Source organism: Protopterus annectens, chromosome 4.part0 (assembly GCF_019279795.1).
Source record: "Protopterus annectens isolate FY-2018-M chromosome 4.part0, PAN1.0, whole genome shotgun sequence".
In the NCBI taxonomy this organism is placed as follows: Eukaryota; Metazoa; Chordata; order Ceratodontiformes; family Protopteridae; genus Protopterus; species Protopterus annectens.
Window position 1 is genome coordinate 691,729,034 of NC_056733.1, and position 20,175 is coordinate 691,749,208.

General features: G+C 35.1%; 1 protein-coding gene across 5 annotated transcripts in view; it reads right to left on the reverse strand.

The window, feature by feature from the left end:
- Positions 1-20,175, reverse strand: part of KDM2B (lysine demethylase 2B) — a 3,837,686-nt gene that overhangs the window by 1,840,730 nt on the left and 1,976,781 nt on the right. For all 5 annotated transcript variants that reach the window (XM_044068658.1, XM_044068655.1, XM_044068654.1 and 2 more), the window contains one exon: positions 19,678-19,793. In XM_044068658.1, coding sequence (XP_043924593.1) covers positions 19,678-19,793 — 116 coding nt within the window. The remainder of the gene's footprint in view (positions 1-19,677; positions 19,794-20,175) is intronic.

Genomic DNA, 20,175 nt, shown 5'->3' on the forward strand with positions numbered 1-20,175 from the left:
CATGAATAATGTGCATACAATAGGAATGAGGTCAGTGATCATAATGTTCACTGTAGGAAATGTCTCAATCATTTCAATCAGCCTAGGACCATCACCCAGGGGAACTCCAAATTTTATATATATATATATATATATATATATATATATATATATATATATATATATACACACTGAAAACAACAAACACAAAAAAAATCTAAAATGATCAAAAAAATACAAAAATTTATATTTTTTTGCAGTGGAGACATGCCTCCCTGAACCCCCCCATCCCCCCTGCTAATTATATATACCACCTCTGAGACTGCACAACAGTGGGTAAGTACAAATTCCCTGCTTCTCTGCAATGCAATCTCCCACAGAAATCAGCCAGCAGGCTAAAACACATACAGAGCTTTCACTTTTCTGAGAGTTTTCTTTTAACACCACAAAAAGTGTTCACTCTTCTGAGTGTTTGCAGTTACAAAATGCAATCAAATAAATAAATATCTATATGTAGACAGACAGAGAGAGCCGCAGTTCATAACAGTGAATACTCAAAAGAGCAAACATTCTGATTTTCTGTTTTCTTGCTGATGTTTTACTCTGTGTGTGTGCTTGCTGAACAGTAGGATTTGGGAATTTGCTCTTCCCCTGCTGCTGTGCTATCTCTGAGTTAGTATACATAATTAGCAGGGTATGTGGGAGATACAGGGAAGGCTTGTCCCCCTGCATAACGTAATGTTTTTATTTTTTGATTGTTATTTTTTGTTTCAGTATAAACAGATTGATTATTTTTTGCTTCACTCTTTTGAGTGAATCAACATGGCTGAATTTAAGTTTGATATAGTGTAGATAAGTAGGAATGTACAGGAAAATGAATGTTTGATCGAAAAGGTGGGGGTTGTGAAAATGTGGAATATTACATTGCAGTGATTAGTGTGTATGTGTGTGTGTGAGAGTGTTTGTGTGTTAGGTTAGAGTAAGACTTACCGAGGTGTGCATTATGTGTCCTTCCGTCCCCCTGCCCACTATTACTCATGTGTGGTAACCCTACCCTTAGCCCTGCCCCTAAGCCCAGCCCTACACATTACATTACTAAAATCTTTCCCTAGCAGTAGCACTGTTTAGATGATACTTGATCTGGGTTTTGTAGCTGGGGTTTACTGACAGTGGTAGAGACGTTTTCAATGTTTTGTGATTCAGTTTTTGTATATCACTCATTTGTGCATTCACTTTTTTTTCTCTTACTTGTGTGTCACTCTTTTGTACTGTGTACCAACCATGATATATTTTTTTCTGTGTGTGTGTGTGTGTGTGTGTGTGTGTGTGTGTGTGTGTGTGTGTGTGTGTGTGTGTGTGTGTGTCTATGTGTGTTTTCAACTTCTGGCATCATGGCATTTGTAATAATCACAAATTACTGAAACTTTCATATCTAATTGAATGCTGAATGCTTATCGGGTTAAAATACATTTAGCAGAATGTGGTGCAATCAGACAGGTAAAAAAATGCACGAGTACAAGAAGGGGTACATTTATTTATATATTTGATGATTGGGTAAGCACACTAGTCAAAGCATCCTTTTTCAGGCATGATCTGGACAAAGATGGCAAACACTAGCAATAATTTTCAAGAATACAATGTCAGGACAGTTAAATACAAAAACTGGTGAAGTTAGCAATGCATCATGAGATTATTAAGAAAGTAAAATACAAAACTTATGGTGAGATTAACAATAAAAGCATAACATTTGTGAGTAACAAGGATTATTTGACCTGCATAGCTATAACATTTGTTTGTAATAAAAAGAATTATTTGCAGAGTAAAAGATGTATGTTGAGTTCAGAGAAGGGAGGGGGAGTGGGTATATTTACTTGTAATGTTTATCTATAAAAGCAGAGGCAGTAGTTAAGGCATGAGTCGTAGAGAAAAAAAACTGTGATGGGTAGCAGCTGGTAAGCTATATAAACATATATGCTATGTGTTCAGCTGCCAGATGGGGTGGGATGATAAATGTTATTAGGAGAGATTTTGATTATCCTGATGTATCAAAGCATGTACATTGTGAATTTCTTTTATTTTTTTTGTGTAGGATGTAATATTTTGGTGGGTAGACATGAGCTTGACACTCAGAGGGATGGATTTCCAGTTTGTTGGTGTAATTTCTGAAAAATTATTTTTTTTCACATTGTTCATACATACAGTGTTCACACAATTCATATTGTAAAATCTCAAGACTTGCATTGCTGAGCCCCAAAAGACTGGTAGAAAATGACAGAATATACAACAAAAAAAGTGCATATCAAATATTGCTGTTCTCCTTTAAACTTGATTTCTTTGCAGGGACAAGCCCCACTGCACCCTCAAATTGTTGTGGGGGAGTGAGCCCCCTCAACACCGAAGCTTATATACACCAATAAAGAGACTGATGTACCTCAGAGAAACAGAAATATTCCAAGAAATAGCGTAATATATGCAAGTCCAAATTTTCAGCCATTTGGTCTTCACTTTTCAAGACTAGGCAATGAGAGCCTGACATTTTAAACAGCTAGTGGATACTGTACATGATGGTCAAGCCAGGAGGTTGTCATCAAAATTTTTAAGGGTTTATGAGTTATTTCAGAAGTAAAAGAGTTGTTTTAGAGGGGGTAACAGTTGTCTTTTGCCAGTTTATATGAAAGAGAGGGAAGTACTAAAGATGCTCTGGCTTGCTTGAACAGGGAGCAACTTGGATTTAGAAATAGTAATACAGTTATGTCCACTACAGTGGGCTTAAATGGATGAATCTGAGGGTTTTATTATCTGTCTCTTGTAAGATGCCAATGTTTTGTAATAAATGAAAGACAGCAATTGAACTGCATACGCCAGCCTAGGTAGCAGTATGTTTACTGAAATACCTTGCCTGGAGTCCTTGGTTAGCAAATATGAGATTCTGTACGCTACTCTAAGATGAGGCAATTTATTTACTTATTATTTATTTGTCTTTTTTAACCAGGTTAGTCCAACTGGGCTGGTGGCCCATTTTCAGTGGAGACCTGAGGAGAAAAGCTCCAAACACAAAAATAACAATAACAAAGCTACATTCAAGTATTAAGAATATGAATAAAAAACTACATACATTCATGCCATAATGGAAATTAACAAATGATAACATTTAGAAAAAAGAACAGTTGAAAATGTGTATTTGCAATAAGGCATCAGAAAAAAATAAGCCCCCAAAACGATCTTAATGACTAAATCAAGCTGGTGGAGAGGAAGAAAAGAGGCATTAAATAGAACGGGGGTGGGAGAGGAAATGTATAGGAGAGTCAAAAGAGTGAAAGAAAACAGTCATTAGAAGGGCGGGAGTATAGTAGCTAAGGAAGAGAAGAAGATGCGGTTTAAGTATAGTGTTACTCAGTGGTATAGTTAAGGAACTACAGCACTAGTTATTTAAAGTTATATTACAGAAAGGATAGGAGCAATATTTATAGTCTGATGAGTGGGGGAGTGTCTCTTTATATATGTGGAAAGAAAGACAGGGTTGGATCAAGAGTTAACTGCAGATATTAATGTAGGGAGACAGCTGGTAAGGGTGTCCTTGAGGGTTACATACTCTGAATGAAAAAGACTGAAACATTTTTTTGGCTGCAAACAACATAACTTGATTTATTGGTGTTAAATGTTCATTTATTCATTAGTAATCAGTTTCATAGATTTTCAAAGTCATCTTGTAAGGCAGTGTTTCTCAACTGCTGAGCCGCAGCCTGGTACAGGGTCCTGGCATCAATTATACTGGGCTGCGAGCGGTTGAGAAACACTGGAAAGTTTCAGAGCGTGAGAGAGCAAGAGACTGTGTGTGTGTGTGTGTGTGTGTGTGTGTGTGTGTGTGTGTGTGTGTGTGTGTGTGTGTGTGTGTGTGTGTGTGTGTCTGTATGTGTGATAGAGAGAGATCAGAAGAGAGTGAGAGCGAGGTGTGAGTGAATGCGTGTGTGAATGAGAAAACGTGTGTGTGAATGAATGCGTGTATGAATGAAAAAGTGGGTGTGTGAGTGAATGCATGTATGAATGAGTAAGTGGGTGTGTGAATGAATGCGTGTATGAATCAGAAAGTAGGTGTGTGAGTGAGAGATTGGAAGAGAGTGAGAGCGATGTGTGAGTGAATGCTTGTATGAATGAGAAAGTTGGTGTGTGAGTGAATGCATGTACACATGAGAAATTGGGTGTGTGAGTAAATGTGTGTATGAATGAGAATGTGAGTGCATCAGAGAGAGATCAGAAGAGAGTGAGAGTGATGTGTGAGTGAATGTGTATATGAATGAGAAAGTGGGTGTGTGAATGAATGCTTGTATGAATGAGAAAGTGGGTGTGTGAATGAATGTGTGTATGAATGAGAAAGTGGGTGTGTGATTGAATGCATGTATGAATGAGTAAGTGGATGTGTGAATGAATGCGTGTATGAATGAGAATGTGAGTGCATCAGAGAGAGATCAGAAGAGAGTGAGAGTGATGTGTGAGTGAATGTGTGTATGAATGAGAAAGTGGGTGTGTGAATGAATGCGTGTATGAATGAGAAAGTGGGTGTGTGATTGAATGCATGTATGAATGAGTAAGTGGGTTTGTGAATGAATGCGTGTATGAATCAGAAAGTGGGTGTGTGAGTGAATGCGTGTATGAATGAGAAAGTTGGTATGTGAGTGAATGTGTGTACACATGAGAAAGTGGGTGTGTGAGTGAATGTGTGCATGAATGAGAAAGTGAGTGCATCAGAGAGAGATCAGAAGAGAGTGAGAGCAATGTGTGAGTGAATGGTTGTATGAATGAGAAAGTGGGTGTGTGAGTGAATGCGTGCATGAATGAGAAAGTAGGTGTGTGAGTGACTCCATGTATAAATGAGAAAGTGGGTGAGTGAGAGTGAGCGCAGTGGCATAGCTACAGGGGGGAACTGTTTATGTTAAGTAAAAAAAAGCTGTTTTACCTTTAGGGCAATTTCTTCTTTAAGAACGGGACAATTATTTCCGGTCTGGTCACATCACATCAAGCACACACAGGTGTCCCACTCACCTGCGCAATTTGAATTTTTTACAACTGCTGTCAAGTTAAATAATTTGCTACCAATGAGTGTTCAGTTCCAGTGTGGGGTGCTGCCAACGACTGTTCCGTTCCAATGTGGGATGTGTTGATTTTGATTTTCTTATTGCTGCTGCCAAGTGTATTTTCTGTACTGGTGTGTGTGTGTGTGTGTGTGTGTGTGTGTGTGTGTGTGTGTGTGTGTGTGTGTGTCTGTGTGTGTGTGGTATACCTGGTGGTTAGAGTTACTCAGGCTCAAAACCTGTACTTTAGGTACAAGAAGCAACAGCCTGAATTCTCTACCCATACCACCACTTCTGATTCAAGGAGTTGAGTCCATAGCTCTTTACTGTCCAAATGTTCTCAGAATGTCTGGAATGTCTGGCTCATACTTTTGTTCTGTTCCTCTTAAAATTTGTAGTTTTCTGGCAAATCAGTGAGAACTGAATTCAGTAAATGATAACCATTTAAGTTTCAGTCTTCCAGTCTTTCAAGAAACACATGGTAACACATTTTATTCTAGCAGCTTTCTAAGATTATACAAGCAATGTTTAAAATTTGTCCCTGGTTTTGGGCCTTTGTCCCTCCCCAATAAATTTTGGCTTTTTCCAGATTTCTTGTGCTGCAAAGTTGAGCGATATAGTGGATTTTACAAGGAGCTGAGAGCTTCAGGTGAAGAGAAGTTTAATGCTGCTTATGTCACGTCTGTTTGCATTGTTAGTAGCACAACAGGTAGTATACTTGCTTTTGATGCAGAAGGCTGTGGGTTCTGGTCCCACAGTATGTAGATGGATTGCTGATACTGTACTGTGTTGTACTTTTAAAGGGGGTGGATGCTGCAGTCCTGAGAATGCCCTCCTTTGGTGGAGATACCTAGTAACTATGAACCTGTTATCAGTTTGCCATCTATTCCCTATTGCAATATTACTAGCTTATCATTTTTTAATGTAACATGGGCAATTTATTCTTCAAGGGCAACAGGCACTTTGTAGATGAATCAATGAAATATAAAGTTGTTCACTAGAAGCAACCTCTTCATTAGTTACAGATCTCTTTAACGTGGAATTAACTGTTAAAGTAATGCATTTTTACATTCAAAATGTTAGTTACTGTTGGAACTAGTGTTTAGAACTGACAGATTCATGCATCTATCTTTATTAAATTAGATACTTTGCATATATAAATATTTGGCATGTGTATGTGATAAAGTGTTTTGCTGACAATTTGACATCCTCCTGCTTTGGAAAGGTATTTATGAGTAAATTTGTTGGGACCGGGCCCTCGTCTTATAAAAAAAGAATTTACCAGGCCCTGGCCTCACAAAGGTTGAGAACCACTGCTGTAAGGCTTTGGTCTAATGAGGTGGTACCTGTTCTAGTGATGATATGACTATGCCATTAGCATACTTCAGATAAATTTGTACGCATTTCATGGAAGGTCATTGATAAACAAAAAAACAGCATTGGGCCTAGGACAGAGCCTTGGGATACTCTTATGAGCTAGACATAGGAGGTGGTACCTGTTCTGGTGATGATATGACTATGTCATTAGCATACCTCCAATAAATCTGTAGACATTTCAGGGAAGGTCACTGATAAACAAACAAAAAAAATGACAATGGGCCTAGGACAGAGCCTTGTGATACCCCTATGAGAGCTGTGCTAGACAAAGGAAGGTTATACAAGTTTCTGTTATGTATGAAGTTATAGCTCTATGATGTATACATCTTCTGAGAAGCCAAAGGTTTTCACTTTATTGATATGAGTATTATGGTTTGCACATTTAAAGGCTCTTTTTGGGTTAACAAATATGGTCCCAATTAATTTGCCATGTTCACATTAGAATAGATTTGGTTCATGAGATAGAAAATGACATTGGTGGTGATGTATTTAGGTCTGAATACATGTTGCTCATTTGACAGGATGTCATACCTAGCAATGTATTCTACAATTTGGTTGTATATAAGGCTACAATTTGGTTTTATATATATATATATATATATATATATATATATATATATACCAAAAAAAGTTCCAGCACTGTCAGTAAAATAAAAAATAAACACCAAAGTAGGGACGAATTCTTTCTTTATTCCAAAGCTCGCAGACATAAGGAAAAATGTATATCCAAACCGGTTTCACCCTCTAGGCGTCATCAGTGGATATCAAAAACACGTATCAATCACCTTTTTATACATCTCCCTTAAAGAGACAACCAATAAAATAGTGTCAATCCACTCATACTCACTCCATCACGTTTAATACATCCCATTTAAAGAGGCATAGCCAGTATGTATTCACATTCACACATAATACAAATACACCTAATACATACCACAAAATGCTACCAATTTTCATTCAACCCTGGTTTGTATAAAGCCCCTAAAGTCAAAATCCACATTTTCTCTTTTTTATCTAGTATTGTATGTTTAGCATCATCCCCTATAATATTCCTATTTATAGTATCTATCCCTACAAATACAAAATGAGCTGTATTATGGTCGATTGTGTGTTTATATAATGCACTCCGTACTCTTTGATATCTAATATCACTAACATGTAATGCAACCCTATTTTTAAAAGGCTTAGATGTCTGGCCTATATAGAATGCCCCACAACGACATATTGCCATATAAACAACCCATTCTGTTCTACATGTAATTAAATGCTTAATATCAAACACTTTCGAAGTATTAATAGAAGTAAAAGACTTAGTTTTAGGGATAATATTACAATAGGTACATCTAGCACACGGATTACATCCTACACTTTTAGATATAATTTTCTTTTCTATTCTCATAGTTTTGTACCACGAAAGAGATTCACCAATATTCCTACCTCTTTTGTACCCAAATTTACAATAATCGCCCAAAAAGCTTCCAAAAAACTCATCTTGCTTTAAAATGTACCAATTATTGTTTACTATACGGCGAAGTTCAAACGTATTAGTACCAAACGTTGTAATTAACCTACAAGGAATATTTTCATTCCTTATTTTAGGTACATTTTTTGATTCCAAATTTCTCTTCATGCTTGAATACTTAAACACTTCTCTATCAATATTGGTCTTATTGTAGCCTCTCAATTTGAACCTAGAGCCCATCCTACTTAGTTCTTCTCTAAATTCTTTATCGTCACTACAAATTCGTCTTACTCTTTGCATTTGATTTTTCGGTATGTTTGAAATAACATGTTTCGGATGGCAACTATCCGCTCTTAATAATGAATTTTTAGTATAAGGTTTTCTGTACAGACTAGTTTTTAGGGTACCATCATCATTCAAAACCACATATACATCAAAGAATTCAATGGCCTTCTTCTCTTTTTTGTCAACAAAAATTATATCGTATACATTGAAATTCAGATGTTCAACAAAACAATCCCACTCATATGATGAACCAGACCATATGGCCCAGCAGTCGTCAAGATATCGACGCCACATTATAAGTTTAGATTTAAAAGGAACATCTATCCCATAAATCATGCTACATTCCAGATAACCCATAAACAGGTCTGCATATATTGGTGCAAATCTTGTACCCATCGCGGTGCCATTTATTTGTAGATAACATTCTTTACCAAAAAAGAAAACATTATTCTTTAGTACTATTTCAATTAGTTCAATTAACATAGAACAATGTTCAGGTGGGTATAAATCATATTGCTGTAACCAATATTTAACAGCTTCTATGCCCCCATGGTGAGGTATACTTGTATAAAGTGATTGTACATCTAGTGTACATAAATAGCAATCTTCAGACAACCATATATCATCCATTAATTGCAAAAACTCATTAGTATCCTTAATCCTAGAACCAACGAGACCTAGCAATGGTTTAAGTTGTTGTTCTAAATAAGCTGAAATTGACTCAGTCAAAGACCCCAAACCTGAAACTATTGGTCTACCTGGGGGGGGGGGGATATCCTTATGTATCTTAGGTAATATGTAAAACAATTGGCGTTTAGGAGTGTTTACCATCAATTCTTTTAGTAGATTTTCATCTATACTACCTTCAGATTTTAATTGTTTTAACTTCCTATCAATTCTTTGTTTTAAATCCAAAGTAGGATCAGATAACAGTTTTAAATAAAACTTGTCATTACTCAGTTGTTTTTTAACTTCCTTCAAATATTCCCCTGCATCCCATAATACTAAGGCACCTCCTTTATCCGCTTTTACTATTACCAGATCTTTATTTTCCATTAATCCTTTTAAAGCAGCTCTTTCCTTAGATGTCAAATTAAATCCATGGTGTCTGAAGATGTTATTTTGATTCCTATGAATTTCACTAAGTATACTTTCTTCAAAAAGTCTCACCCTCGGATGATATGGGGACATAAAGGTACTCTTTTTAAATCTAAATTCAGAAGCCATAGAGGTGTCATTCCTAGCATGAAAAAAATACTTCAAGTTTAAACTTCTACAAAAATTTCTAATATCTATACACATATCATGTTGAGATAGGAAAAAAGAAGGCACATAGTTAAAACCTTTATTTAACACAGCTTTTTCATCAGCATTTAGCTGATATTTAATTAAATTTACTAAAAGTCTTTCATCCTCTATTTCTCTTCCAACAGTCTCTCGAATTTCTCCCTCATCTCCTTCAGGTATTCTCTTCCGATGTTTTCTTCCACCCCTTCTAAAGGGCCATCTTTGGATCTCACCTTCTTATGTGTAGGTGAAAGTACCTCCATCCCCTCAAAGTCTGTATCCATGCTAACTGCATTAGAGGACAGTTCCGATGTACTGGATTCAGCATTACTACCAAAAAATGTGGGTTTCAGAATCGACTTGCTTCTCTTACGTTTGAAGCGTTTAGGTTTAACATTTTCACTAAAGCGTACCGCCCTTAGTTTGTTTCCAGGTATATGTTTTATCACTTTTGGCATCCTCTGCATCTCTACTAAATTTCTTAAGTTTTTTAGTTTTCAGGTCAAGATCAAAAGTATTCATTTCTTCCACATACTTATTAAATACGCTGTTAAACCCATCCATTCCACTATACTTTTGTGCAATTTCCAAACAGTCATCCATCTGTTTTTTCACTTTCAACAAACTGTCATCATAAAACGATATCAACAATCCAATAAACATTTTTGATGCCGTTGTTTGTATAATACGCCATTTTCTCATAAAGTCTACATTTTCTTTACCCACACCTGGTTGGACATAAACCCGTAGACCTCGTGGTATCAAATCAGCATTCAAGTACGCCTACTGTCAAAGAGTACGGAGTGCATTATATAAACACACAATCGACCATAATACAGCTCATTTTATATTTGTAGGGATAGATACTATAAATAGGAATATTATAGGGGATGATGCTAAACATACAACACTAGATAAAAAAGAGAAAATGTGGATTTTGACTTTAGGGGCTTTATACAAACCAGGGTTGAATGAAAATTGGTAGCATTTTGTGGTATGTATTAGGTATATTTGTATTATGTGTGAATGTGAATACATACTGGCTATGCCTCTTTAAATGGGATGTATTAAACGTGATGGAGTGAGTATGAGTGGATTGACACTATTTTATTGGTTGTCTCTTTAAGGGAGATGTATAAAAAGGTGATTGATACGTGTTTTTGATATCCACTGATGACGCCTAGAGGGTGAAACCGGTTTGGATATACATTTTTTCTTATGTCTGCGAGCTTTGGAATAAAGAAAGAATTCGTCCCTACTTTGGTGTTTATTTTTTATTTTACTGACAGTGCTGGAACTTTTTTTGGTGAATTTACTTGGTTATCCGAGCACGTTATTCTTTCACGTCTTACGTGCACAAGCGTTGGTTTGGCGTTTTTATATATATGTATATATATATATATATATATATATATATATATATATATATATATATATATATATAAGGCTCAATATTCAATATTTGTGATGGGACGGAAAACCTCAGTTGTTTTGATGGTGAGCACTTTAGCTAATGGAATAATGGTTACATGTTTGAACAGTGTGGAAACTACTTTTACTCTAAGAGTTTAGCTGAAAATGTGCTTCAAAGGGCAGAAGAGTAATAGTGTCCCATTTTTCGTAGCAAGGCGTGAATAGTGTACATGTTCTATTATAGTTATCTGGGAGTTTTCTAAGTAGGTCTTTGACTTTTTTGTTACGGCTTTAAAACAGAATGGGAGTAGATAAGGGAGATGCGCAGTAGGAACATATGAGAACTTTAATTTGGAGGGAGGATAACACTGTGCTGAAGTCTGGGAGTATTACAAATATTTTTCAGTATAACTTTGAGTGCATCACATGAAACTGCTATTTTGTATTTGGTACTATGGAATATTTTTTGGCTTGCCAGGGTTTTTACTGTCTGACAAAAACTGCTTAGGTTTGCCGATGTATGAATGTATCAGTAGCACAGCAATTTGGCAGTTTCAGTATTTATTCTGGTGGAGTAACTTAAGATCTTACATGTGTTGTTTTTTTTTTTTTTTGGATAGTGAGAACTTTTCTCCATTGTTTCCAGGCCTGATACAGAAACTCACCACATATAATACCTGAAAGGACACATGGAGTTCTAGTTATTATGGGGTATTTATGCAGTAGGCTGTGAAGGGTAAGTTATGTGGTTCAGGGGTAAGTATTATTTTTAGGCCTGGGGGATGGTTGTGGAGATTGGTTAGCACTACTATAAAGACAAGGTTAACTATGTACAAATGTAGGTATGTGCAAGTGGCTAAGGGACAAGGGTGTGAAAAGAACAAAGAGGGGGCCACCAATGAGGAGCAGTTTGCTCATGTACAGAGGGCTCTTTCTGGAAGGTGTAAAATGAGATTCTTTCCAAACAGTAAGTTAAAAACAGTCTCCAAAATGTGTGCTAGTCTTATCTTGCAGCTACACCCTGCTCACAAGTAAATAAAAAATCCTTAGTAAGGAAGAATGTTAATTCCAATTAGAAAAGTTTTTCTACACCAAGTATGGTAAAGTCAGAAATTCTTTATTTTTATCAATTCCAACATCCACTGTGGTATTTGTGATAATTTTAACATCAAGTACTGGAATACTTTTCTTTTAAGGAACATGTAACAGCAGTATTGTTATTTGCTTATTTATGTTGCATATATTAACTAGGTAGATCATCTGATCTCCAGTGACCATTTATAGCCATGATGTAAATCCCTAGGAACTATAGCTTGTATTTGTCTTTGCCACTTAGCTTAGAATGTGACAGCAAAATGTCCATGTATCAGTTCATGCTCCTGATTAACAAACTAAACTAAATAACTACAGGATCGTACAACAAAAGACTCATTTGTGTATTTGGTACATACATGTAGTAGCAGTGTAGGAGAGAAACAGCAAGTATCAATACAAATTAACAAAATTCCATGTAAGCAACTACATCTACAGATCTAACAATACAGTGGCTCCTAATATGGAAATGCTGTGATGCGAATGTAAACTCTTATCCCAGGTATAATTTATGTACTGTAAAATAAAATACATACCACAACAGAGTGAATTTCAAATGCCAGCTGCTAACAAGTCTCTTTAATCTAGTTTAATCTAGCCAGGTGCTAAATCTCTAAGGAATAAACTTGTACAAGCAACATCAAATAGTTACAGTACACTGTAAGTGTATATAGTTGCTTACTGTACATAATGCAGTTGTACACCACTTTATCTCATAAGGGCATGTCATGAAACTGCACTAGTTGGCACACAGAGCAGATGTCAGACTATTATAACAGTATCTTCTCCTTGTAGCAATCAAAAATTTAGTACAGTACAATTAAAATGCACTTCACAGGGTTAAATGCTGGCTTACAGTGGAACAGTACTGCAGCAGCCAGAAAATGAAAAAGGAATATAGCGTATCTTCTTGTTATATGACATACCATTGTCCATGAAGAAATGTTAAGTAGTTATGTCTTAATATTTTTGATCCAACCAAAAAAATGACCCAGTAAGGCCGAACATAGTGATGAGATCCTTTTTTCTCGTTAAACCTTTTCTATCCCAGAAAGAAAGCCATACCATCAAATTATGAAATGATCATGCCCCACCTTCTTTTACAGTATTCTCTTGCATTTGCTTACAATAGCATAATTCAGAATTACTGCTTACTCTGAAAATCTCTGGATAGAGTGTCAGAATCCTTCTTCCACTGGTACTTCCTGGCTTCTATTGTCATATTTGAAACAGTGTAATATTTTTTTTCTATGTATAGCCTATTTCCAGTATCTCAATGGAAAATCTTTTTTGTGTGAGAGTCACTCTGCACTAAATTACAATGTTGTGCTTTTACACGTACAAGCCAACACAATGAAGTCAGGTAGCAGAATAAGTGGAGAAAAGGAATAGGCACATATTTTTGTGAGGCGGTATTGTAGCTGACAGTGGCCATGCCTGCAGCTGACCATAAGTATATATCGACATTCCTACTGCTGATCTCACCCAAGCAAAAACAGAAAAAAATTTAAATCAGCTGAATCCATGAGAACATGCACTTCAGATTGCCAGTCTAGGACTTTGTTTTTCACTGGGAACCTACATCAAAGAAGCTAAGCTTGCCATCTTTTGAACTTTATCAGATTTAACTTCACTTATGTTGTTACAACTTAAAAGGTATCTTTCGACTCTTTTGTAATTTATCATACAGCGAAAAAGCACAGTGACAACAAACTACAAGTGTGTTCCATACTAAAGTCACCACAAAAATGACTCCACTTTACATTAGGAGTTCTACACTAGTACAGCTATCAATAACCATATTCAAAGTGTAAAAATTTGCTTTTCAGAACTTCCTCAACTAGTTTTACTAAACCTGCAATGAATCCAATAAGAAATGCCCATCTATAACTTCCATAAGAACATAATTTTCTATTTATTAAGTCATCTCAATACACAAAACTTGTAATCCACTAAAAAAAGTATTGACATTACAGCAAACAATATAAAGTTTAATAATAAATGAATGGCTAAAAACACAAATTGACTATTACATAAAAATCCAACTGGTAAGCGCTTTCATTCCCTTCATGGAACTTCTTCAGACCAAGTTGTATAATGAACAAACTTATTCAAAAATTTAAAAACAATAATATGTGACCCAAAGCACTTGATGCCTTAACCCTTTCCTTCTAAGAACAACTTTAAAGTTTTTCCTATCATTTAAACCACGGTATACACATGCATTCAGCCTGATTTGCCAGCAATATTCTCTCCAATCCAGTTCATCTTCTGCATCAAACCTATGATCAAAACCATTGACTTCAATTATTAAAAATTTGAAGCATGCCTTATTTTTTTCTAACAAATGTTTTTCCTTAACATGTTTTGCCAAGGCATTGCTTACATCAGTCTTGTCTACTGATCTTATATGTTCATTCACTCGCATGTAGAATTCTCTAATGGTTCTTCCTATATAAAATGCTGGACATAATTCACACAGAGCCATGTATACCACATATTTGGACCTGCAATTATACAAATTATTCAACCTAATTTCAAAGCTTCTTGCTGTCACTACAGAATTCTTAACTTCTTTCATATATTGACATAACTTACAACTGTTACATCTTTTCATCCCCACTTCCAAGACATCAGGCATACTTGAGCATACATTTATTTTCTTAAAAAAGTCGTTTAAACTCTTTCCTCTTTTAGAGATAAAGACAGGGTCTCCCCCTGTAACATTTTTAATTTATTGAAAATTCATTAAGAATCTCCAATTATTCTTGGTTATTCCTTTGATTTTACTTTCATCTACTGAATTGTCTAAAACACATGCTAAGGAAAAAGCCTTTACATTTTCTTTTGACTTGCTATTTACATTTGCTACCTTATGTTCCCTTACATTTTTAACTTCCATCCAAGAATTGTAATGATGTCCTTTGGGTACCCTCTTTCTTGAAATTTCCTTTTGAGTTCTTCACATTCTTTTTAAAAAAAATACTGCCTCATCTGTTAACCTGCTTATTCTAGTGAATTTCCCCTTCACTATGTTTTTTTTCAGGCTCAACTTATGCATGCTATTGTAGTGGAGATAACTGTTATTTTGCACTTCCTTTTTATAAATATTAACTTTTAAAGCATTGCTAGATTTGTACACATTCAGGTCCAAAAAATTAATGTTGTCCTTCCTATAATTAAATGTCAATCGAAGGTAACTTGTGGATTCATTCACGTTTAATAAAATCTAAGAGTTCTTTTTCAGAACCCTCCCAAATAAAAAACAAATCATCAATAAAATGTCTATAGATGATGATATGTTTTGCAAAAACTGATTCTAAAATAACTTCTTTTTCCCAATTCATCAGGACTATATTTGCATAGCTGGGGGCTATAGCAGCCCCCATAGCTGCACCATTTTTCGGTCTCTATATTTCATCATTATACTCAAAAACATTATATGATAAAATAACATCCAACATTTCTGTAAACAATCTCACTTGTCTAGTATTAAATAATCCTGAAGTACGAAGCTCCCTATTCACCATTTCCAACCCTTCTACATTTGGTATGACTGTATATAATGAAGCAATATCTGCTGTAACCAACCACATGAAATCATCTATTTTCACATTTTTCATTAAGTATTTAAATTCAAAGGAATCTTTAATATAAGATTTACTTTCTACGACCAACTTCTGTAAATATTTATCTACGAAGATGGCTAGAGGTTCCGTCTTACTGCCTTGACTGGCTACTATCAGTCTAAAATCAGGGCAATTCAGGTTTTTATGGATTTTAGGAAGTCCAAAAAAAACCTTCCCAGTTTGGGTTTTTCTACTCTAAAAAACTCCATTGTTTCTTTGTCAATCAAATTATCTAAAAAACATTATTCTATACAAGCATCAACAACTCCATATGCTTATACGGCTGTTTTCATTTGTTTGTTTGGAGGTTCCATGAGGTATTATTGGATTTTATGGCTTTTACAAACAAAGATTTGGCTCCCCAACCTGAGTTGAATTCAAGTTTTTTGTTGGTATCATCAGGATTTACTCTACATGACACACCTAAGAATTCATTGTTGGACAATGGCAGAGGTTTGGTGGAAAAAGTGGCTTCCCAGTCTGAAAGGGTGAAACCTGCTAACAGCAGTGTGGGTGCTCCTGGACATTCGAATTTGGGTGCCATTCTGAAAAGATTTAATAGCACTAGAGCTGCATCTGAGCCTACAGACAACTTGTTGTTGGATTGTCTCAAAGGACCAGATAATCCATTTTTATTGGAACCTAACTTGCTGAACAATACTGCTGCTACTGAACTGTCAGCAGGTCAGTTGGTGATGAATTCAACACATTAGAAAAAAATATGTTGAAATATAAGAGACTACAGCTACAGTTTTGAAGCCTGTTTATCATCAAATAGAGTACATTAAGAGTAAAGTATGCACCTGCAGGAGACAATTTTTCTAAAGAGCTCTTAGATGCTTGGCAAGCCCTGAATGAAAATACAGGGCTTCACTATGCGAGGCTATTGTTGGAAGAAAACACAAAAACTATGAATACATTGAATAATATTATTACTTTGAGCTATAATAGACTCAAAAATAATATTTCAGCAAGCAACTTTGAAGCTAAATGGTCTAGGGTTCTGGATACAATTGTAGTTGAAAATGAGAATCAAAAGAAAGGTAAAATGAAAAAATTTGCAAGAGACAGAAAGGATTATGAAGAAGGGGGTGAACTGTTTCTTTAACAATAGCAATGAGTGTCCTGAATCTGCTACAATTGAAACTAATGTACAGAATGAAATGGGCGGAGCCACAGGAAGTGACAACAATGTTGATAGGCAGAATAGCACAGCAAAACACAGGAAAATGAGTTCTGAAGTGGAGTCAGTGGATTATGTGACTGAAAACAGAGGCAAACAATTTGCAAAAGAAAGACAAGGAAATTATTATAGAAATATTAGCACCAAGTCCAACAAAAGAAATTTTCGAAAGGTGGATGTATATCAAGATGAAGGGACAGGTATGAAATTGTGGGCTCAAGTAGCAGCCCAGAAACCACAGCAACAAGGGGGGAATCAATCAACAAAAGGAAATTTCTTCTGGAAAAAAAAAGATGGCAAGAGGGATTTCAGGGCAAAAAGAATTACAAAGGAAAGAAGTGGAACAACAATTACAACCACTGAACCAAGGTACTATGACTGACTCATTAAAATGACTAATTTGTCTAAATTTGTTAAACAAACACCATATTGTGGTATTAAGCAGGGCACTGACTTTTGTGCCTTCTGCTAGGGCTGACTTGATAAATACCATAAATGCACTTAAATTTGTCAGAAAATTACATTTAAAAATGCTTATTTAAAGACTGCAACAATTCTAATAACGTTCAGGAAAAAGCATTATTCAGAAAACCTAGCATGTTTAATCCAATTCTTAAGTCAGAATTTGAAGCTTTTTTGGTAATGTGAGAATGATGTGAGAAAATTATTGTATGACAAAAGTGAATCTGTGTTTTATAATTTAAACAACAAAGAAAAAAAATGCATTGTTTAAGTTAAAAAATGACACTAAGCTGTATATTACAAAAGCAGATAAAGACAATACAGTTGTGGTACTTCATAGGACATTTTATGCAGAAAAAAAGGAACTTGATGTTAAACGATGACAAGTTTTACCAAATAACAACGTATGCATCTATTAAAAAAGCATGCGGAGTTGTTGATGCTTGTATAGAAGAATGTTTTTTAGATAATTTGATTGACAAAGAAACAGTGGAGATCTTTAGAGTAGAAAAACCCAAACTGGGAAGATTTTTTTGGACTTCCTAAAATCCATAAAAACCTGAATTGCCCTAATTTTAGACTGATAGTAGCCAGTCAAGACAGTAAGACAGAACCTCTAGCCATCTTCGTAGATAAATATTTACAGAAGTTGGTCGTACAAAGTAAATCTTATATTAAAGATTCCTTTGAATTTAAATACTTAATGAAAAATGTGAAAATAGATGATTTCATGTGGTTGGTTACAGCAGATATTGCTTCATTATATACAGTCATACCAAATGTAGAAGGGTTGGAAATGGTGAAGAGGGAGCTTCATACTTCAGGATTATTTAATACTAGACAAGTGAGACTGTTCACGGAAATGTTGGATGTTATTTTATCATATATATTTTTTGAGTATAATGATGAAATATACAGACAGAAAAGTAGTGTAGCTATGAGACTACTATGGCCCCCAGCTATGCAAATATAGTCCTGATGAACTGGGAAAAAGAAGTTATTTTAGAATCAGTTTTGCAAAACATATCATCATGTACAGACGTTTTATTGATGATTTGTTTTTTATTTGGGAGGGTTCCCAAAAAGAACTCTTAGATTTTATTAAACATGTGAATGAATCCACAAGTTACCTTCGGTTGAATGTGTACAGTCTAGCAATGCTTTAAAAGTTAAGATTTATAAAAAGGAAGTGCAAAGTAACAGCTATCTCCACTACAATAGCATGCATAAGTTGAGTCTGAAAAACAACACAGTGAAGTGTGTTACTAGAATAAGCAAATTAACAGATGAGGCAGTATCTTTTGAAAAAGAATGTGAAGAACTCAAAAGGAAATTTCAAGAAAGAGGGTATCCAAAGGACATCATTAACAATTCTTGGATGGAAGTAAAAAATGTAAGGGAACATAAGGTAGCAAATGTAAACAGCAAGTCAAAAGAAAATGAAAATGATTTTTCCTTAGCATGTGTTTTAGACAATTCAGTAGACGAAAGTAAAATCAAAGGAATAATTAAGAATAATTGGAGATTCTTAATGAATTTTCAAGAAATTAAAAATGTTACAGGGGGAGACCCAGTCTTTATCTCTAAAAGAGGAAAGTGTTTAAAAGACTTTTTTAAGAAAAGGAATGTATGCTCAAGTATGCCAGATGTTTGAGAAGTGGGGATGAAAAGATGCAACAGTTGTAAGTTATGTCAATATCTGAAAGAAGTTAAGAATTTTATAGTGATAGCAAGAAGCTTTGAAATTAGGTTGAATAATTTGTATAATTGCAGGTCCAAATATGTGGTATACATGGCTCTGTGTGAATTATGTCCAGCATTTTATATAGGAAGAACCATTAGAGAATTCTACATGCGAGTGAATGAACATATAAGAGCAGTAGAGAAGACTGATGTAAGCAATGCCTTGGCAAAACATGTTAAGCAAAAACATTTATTAAAAAAAAATAAGGCATACTTCAAATTTGTTATAATTGATGAAGTTAATGGTTTTGATCACAGGTTTGATGCTGAAGATGAACTGGATTGGAGAGAACATTTCTGGCAAATCAGGCTGAATGCATGTGTATAACCTGGTTTAAATGATAGGGAAAACTTTACAGTTGTACTTAGAAGGAAAGGGTTAAGCATTAAGTGCCTTGAGTCACATGTTACTGTTATTAAGTATTTGAATAAGTTTGTTCATTATACAATTTGGTCTGAAGAAGGGAATGAAAGCACTTACCAGTTGGATTTTTATGTAATAAAGTCAGCTTGTCTTTTTAGCCGTTCGTTTATTATTATTTAGCCTTTTTACAGCTATTTTCATTTGTTTGTTTGAAAGTTTTGTGAGGTATTCCACTATAATGTTTAGTCAAAATGCTCCCACAGGCATTAGGCGATATGAGAATTCTGAACTGACACATATATTATCAAGAAACAGTAATAACAAGTACTTACCTTGGTTCTGTCTTCAATGTCATATACTTGGAGCTGCATGGGAATGTTAAAACTATGCAAGATGTTGCCGCCAAACACTAAAGAGTCTACTGTTGTGTACACTGCATGGATCCATCCTAGAGACAGAAGCAGATCCAGTTACAGATCAGCAGAGCCCCTTACTTGGTTAAATTCTCTCAAGTATTTCAGTACACAGTTTTAGTAAATGCATAAGCTAGACAATGAGAAATCACTTAAGTGATTCATTTCCATACAAATAAATTTAAAACTTAGCAAAAAGAAAGAAAAACACATACTTTAGTTAGTTTACTCATTTACTTTTAATACAGTATAACAGCTAGTGCTATTTCCTTTGTGATTATTTTTTTTAATGCTCTCATATTTTCAGAAAATCATTAAAAATAGATTAATTTTTCTGAAATCAGTGATATAGGTGAATGACGTTAAGAATATGACCCAGATAATCTAGGTTTGACTAGCAGCTTAGGCGATAGAGGA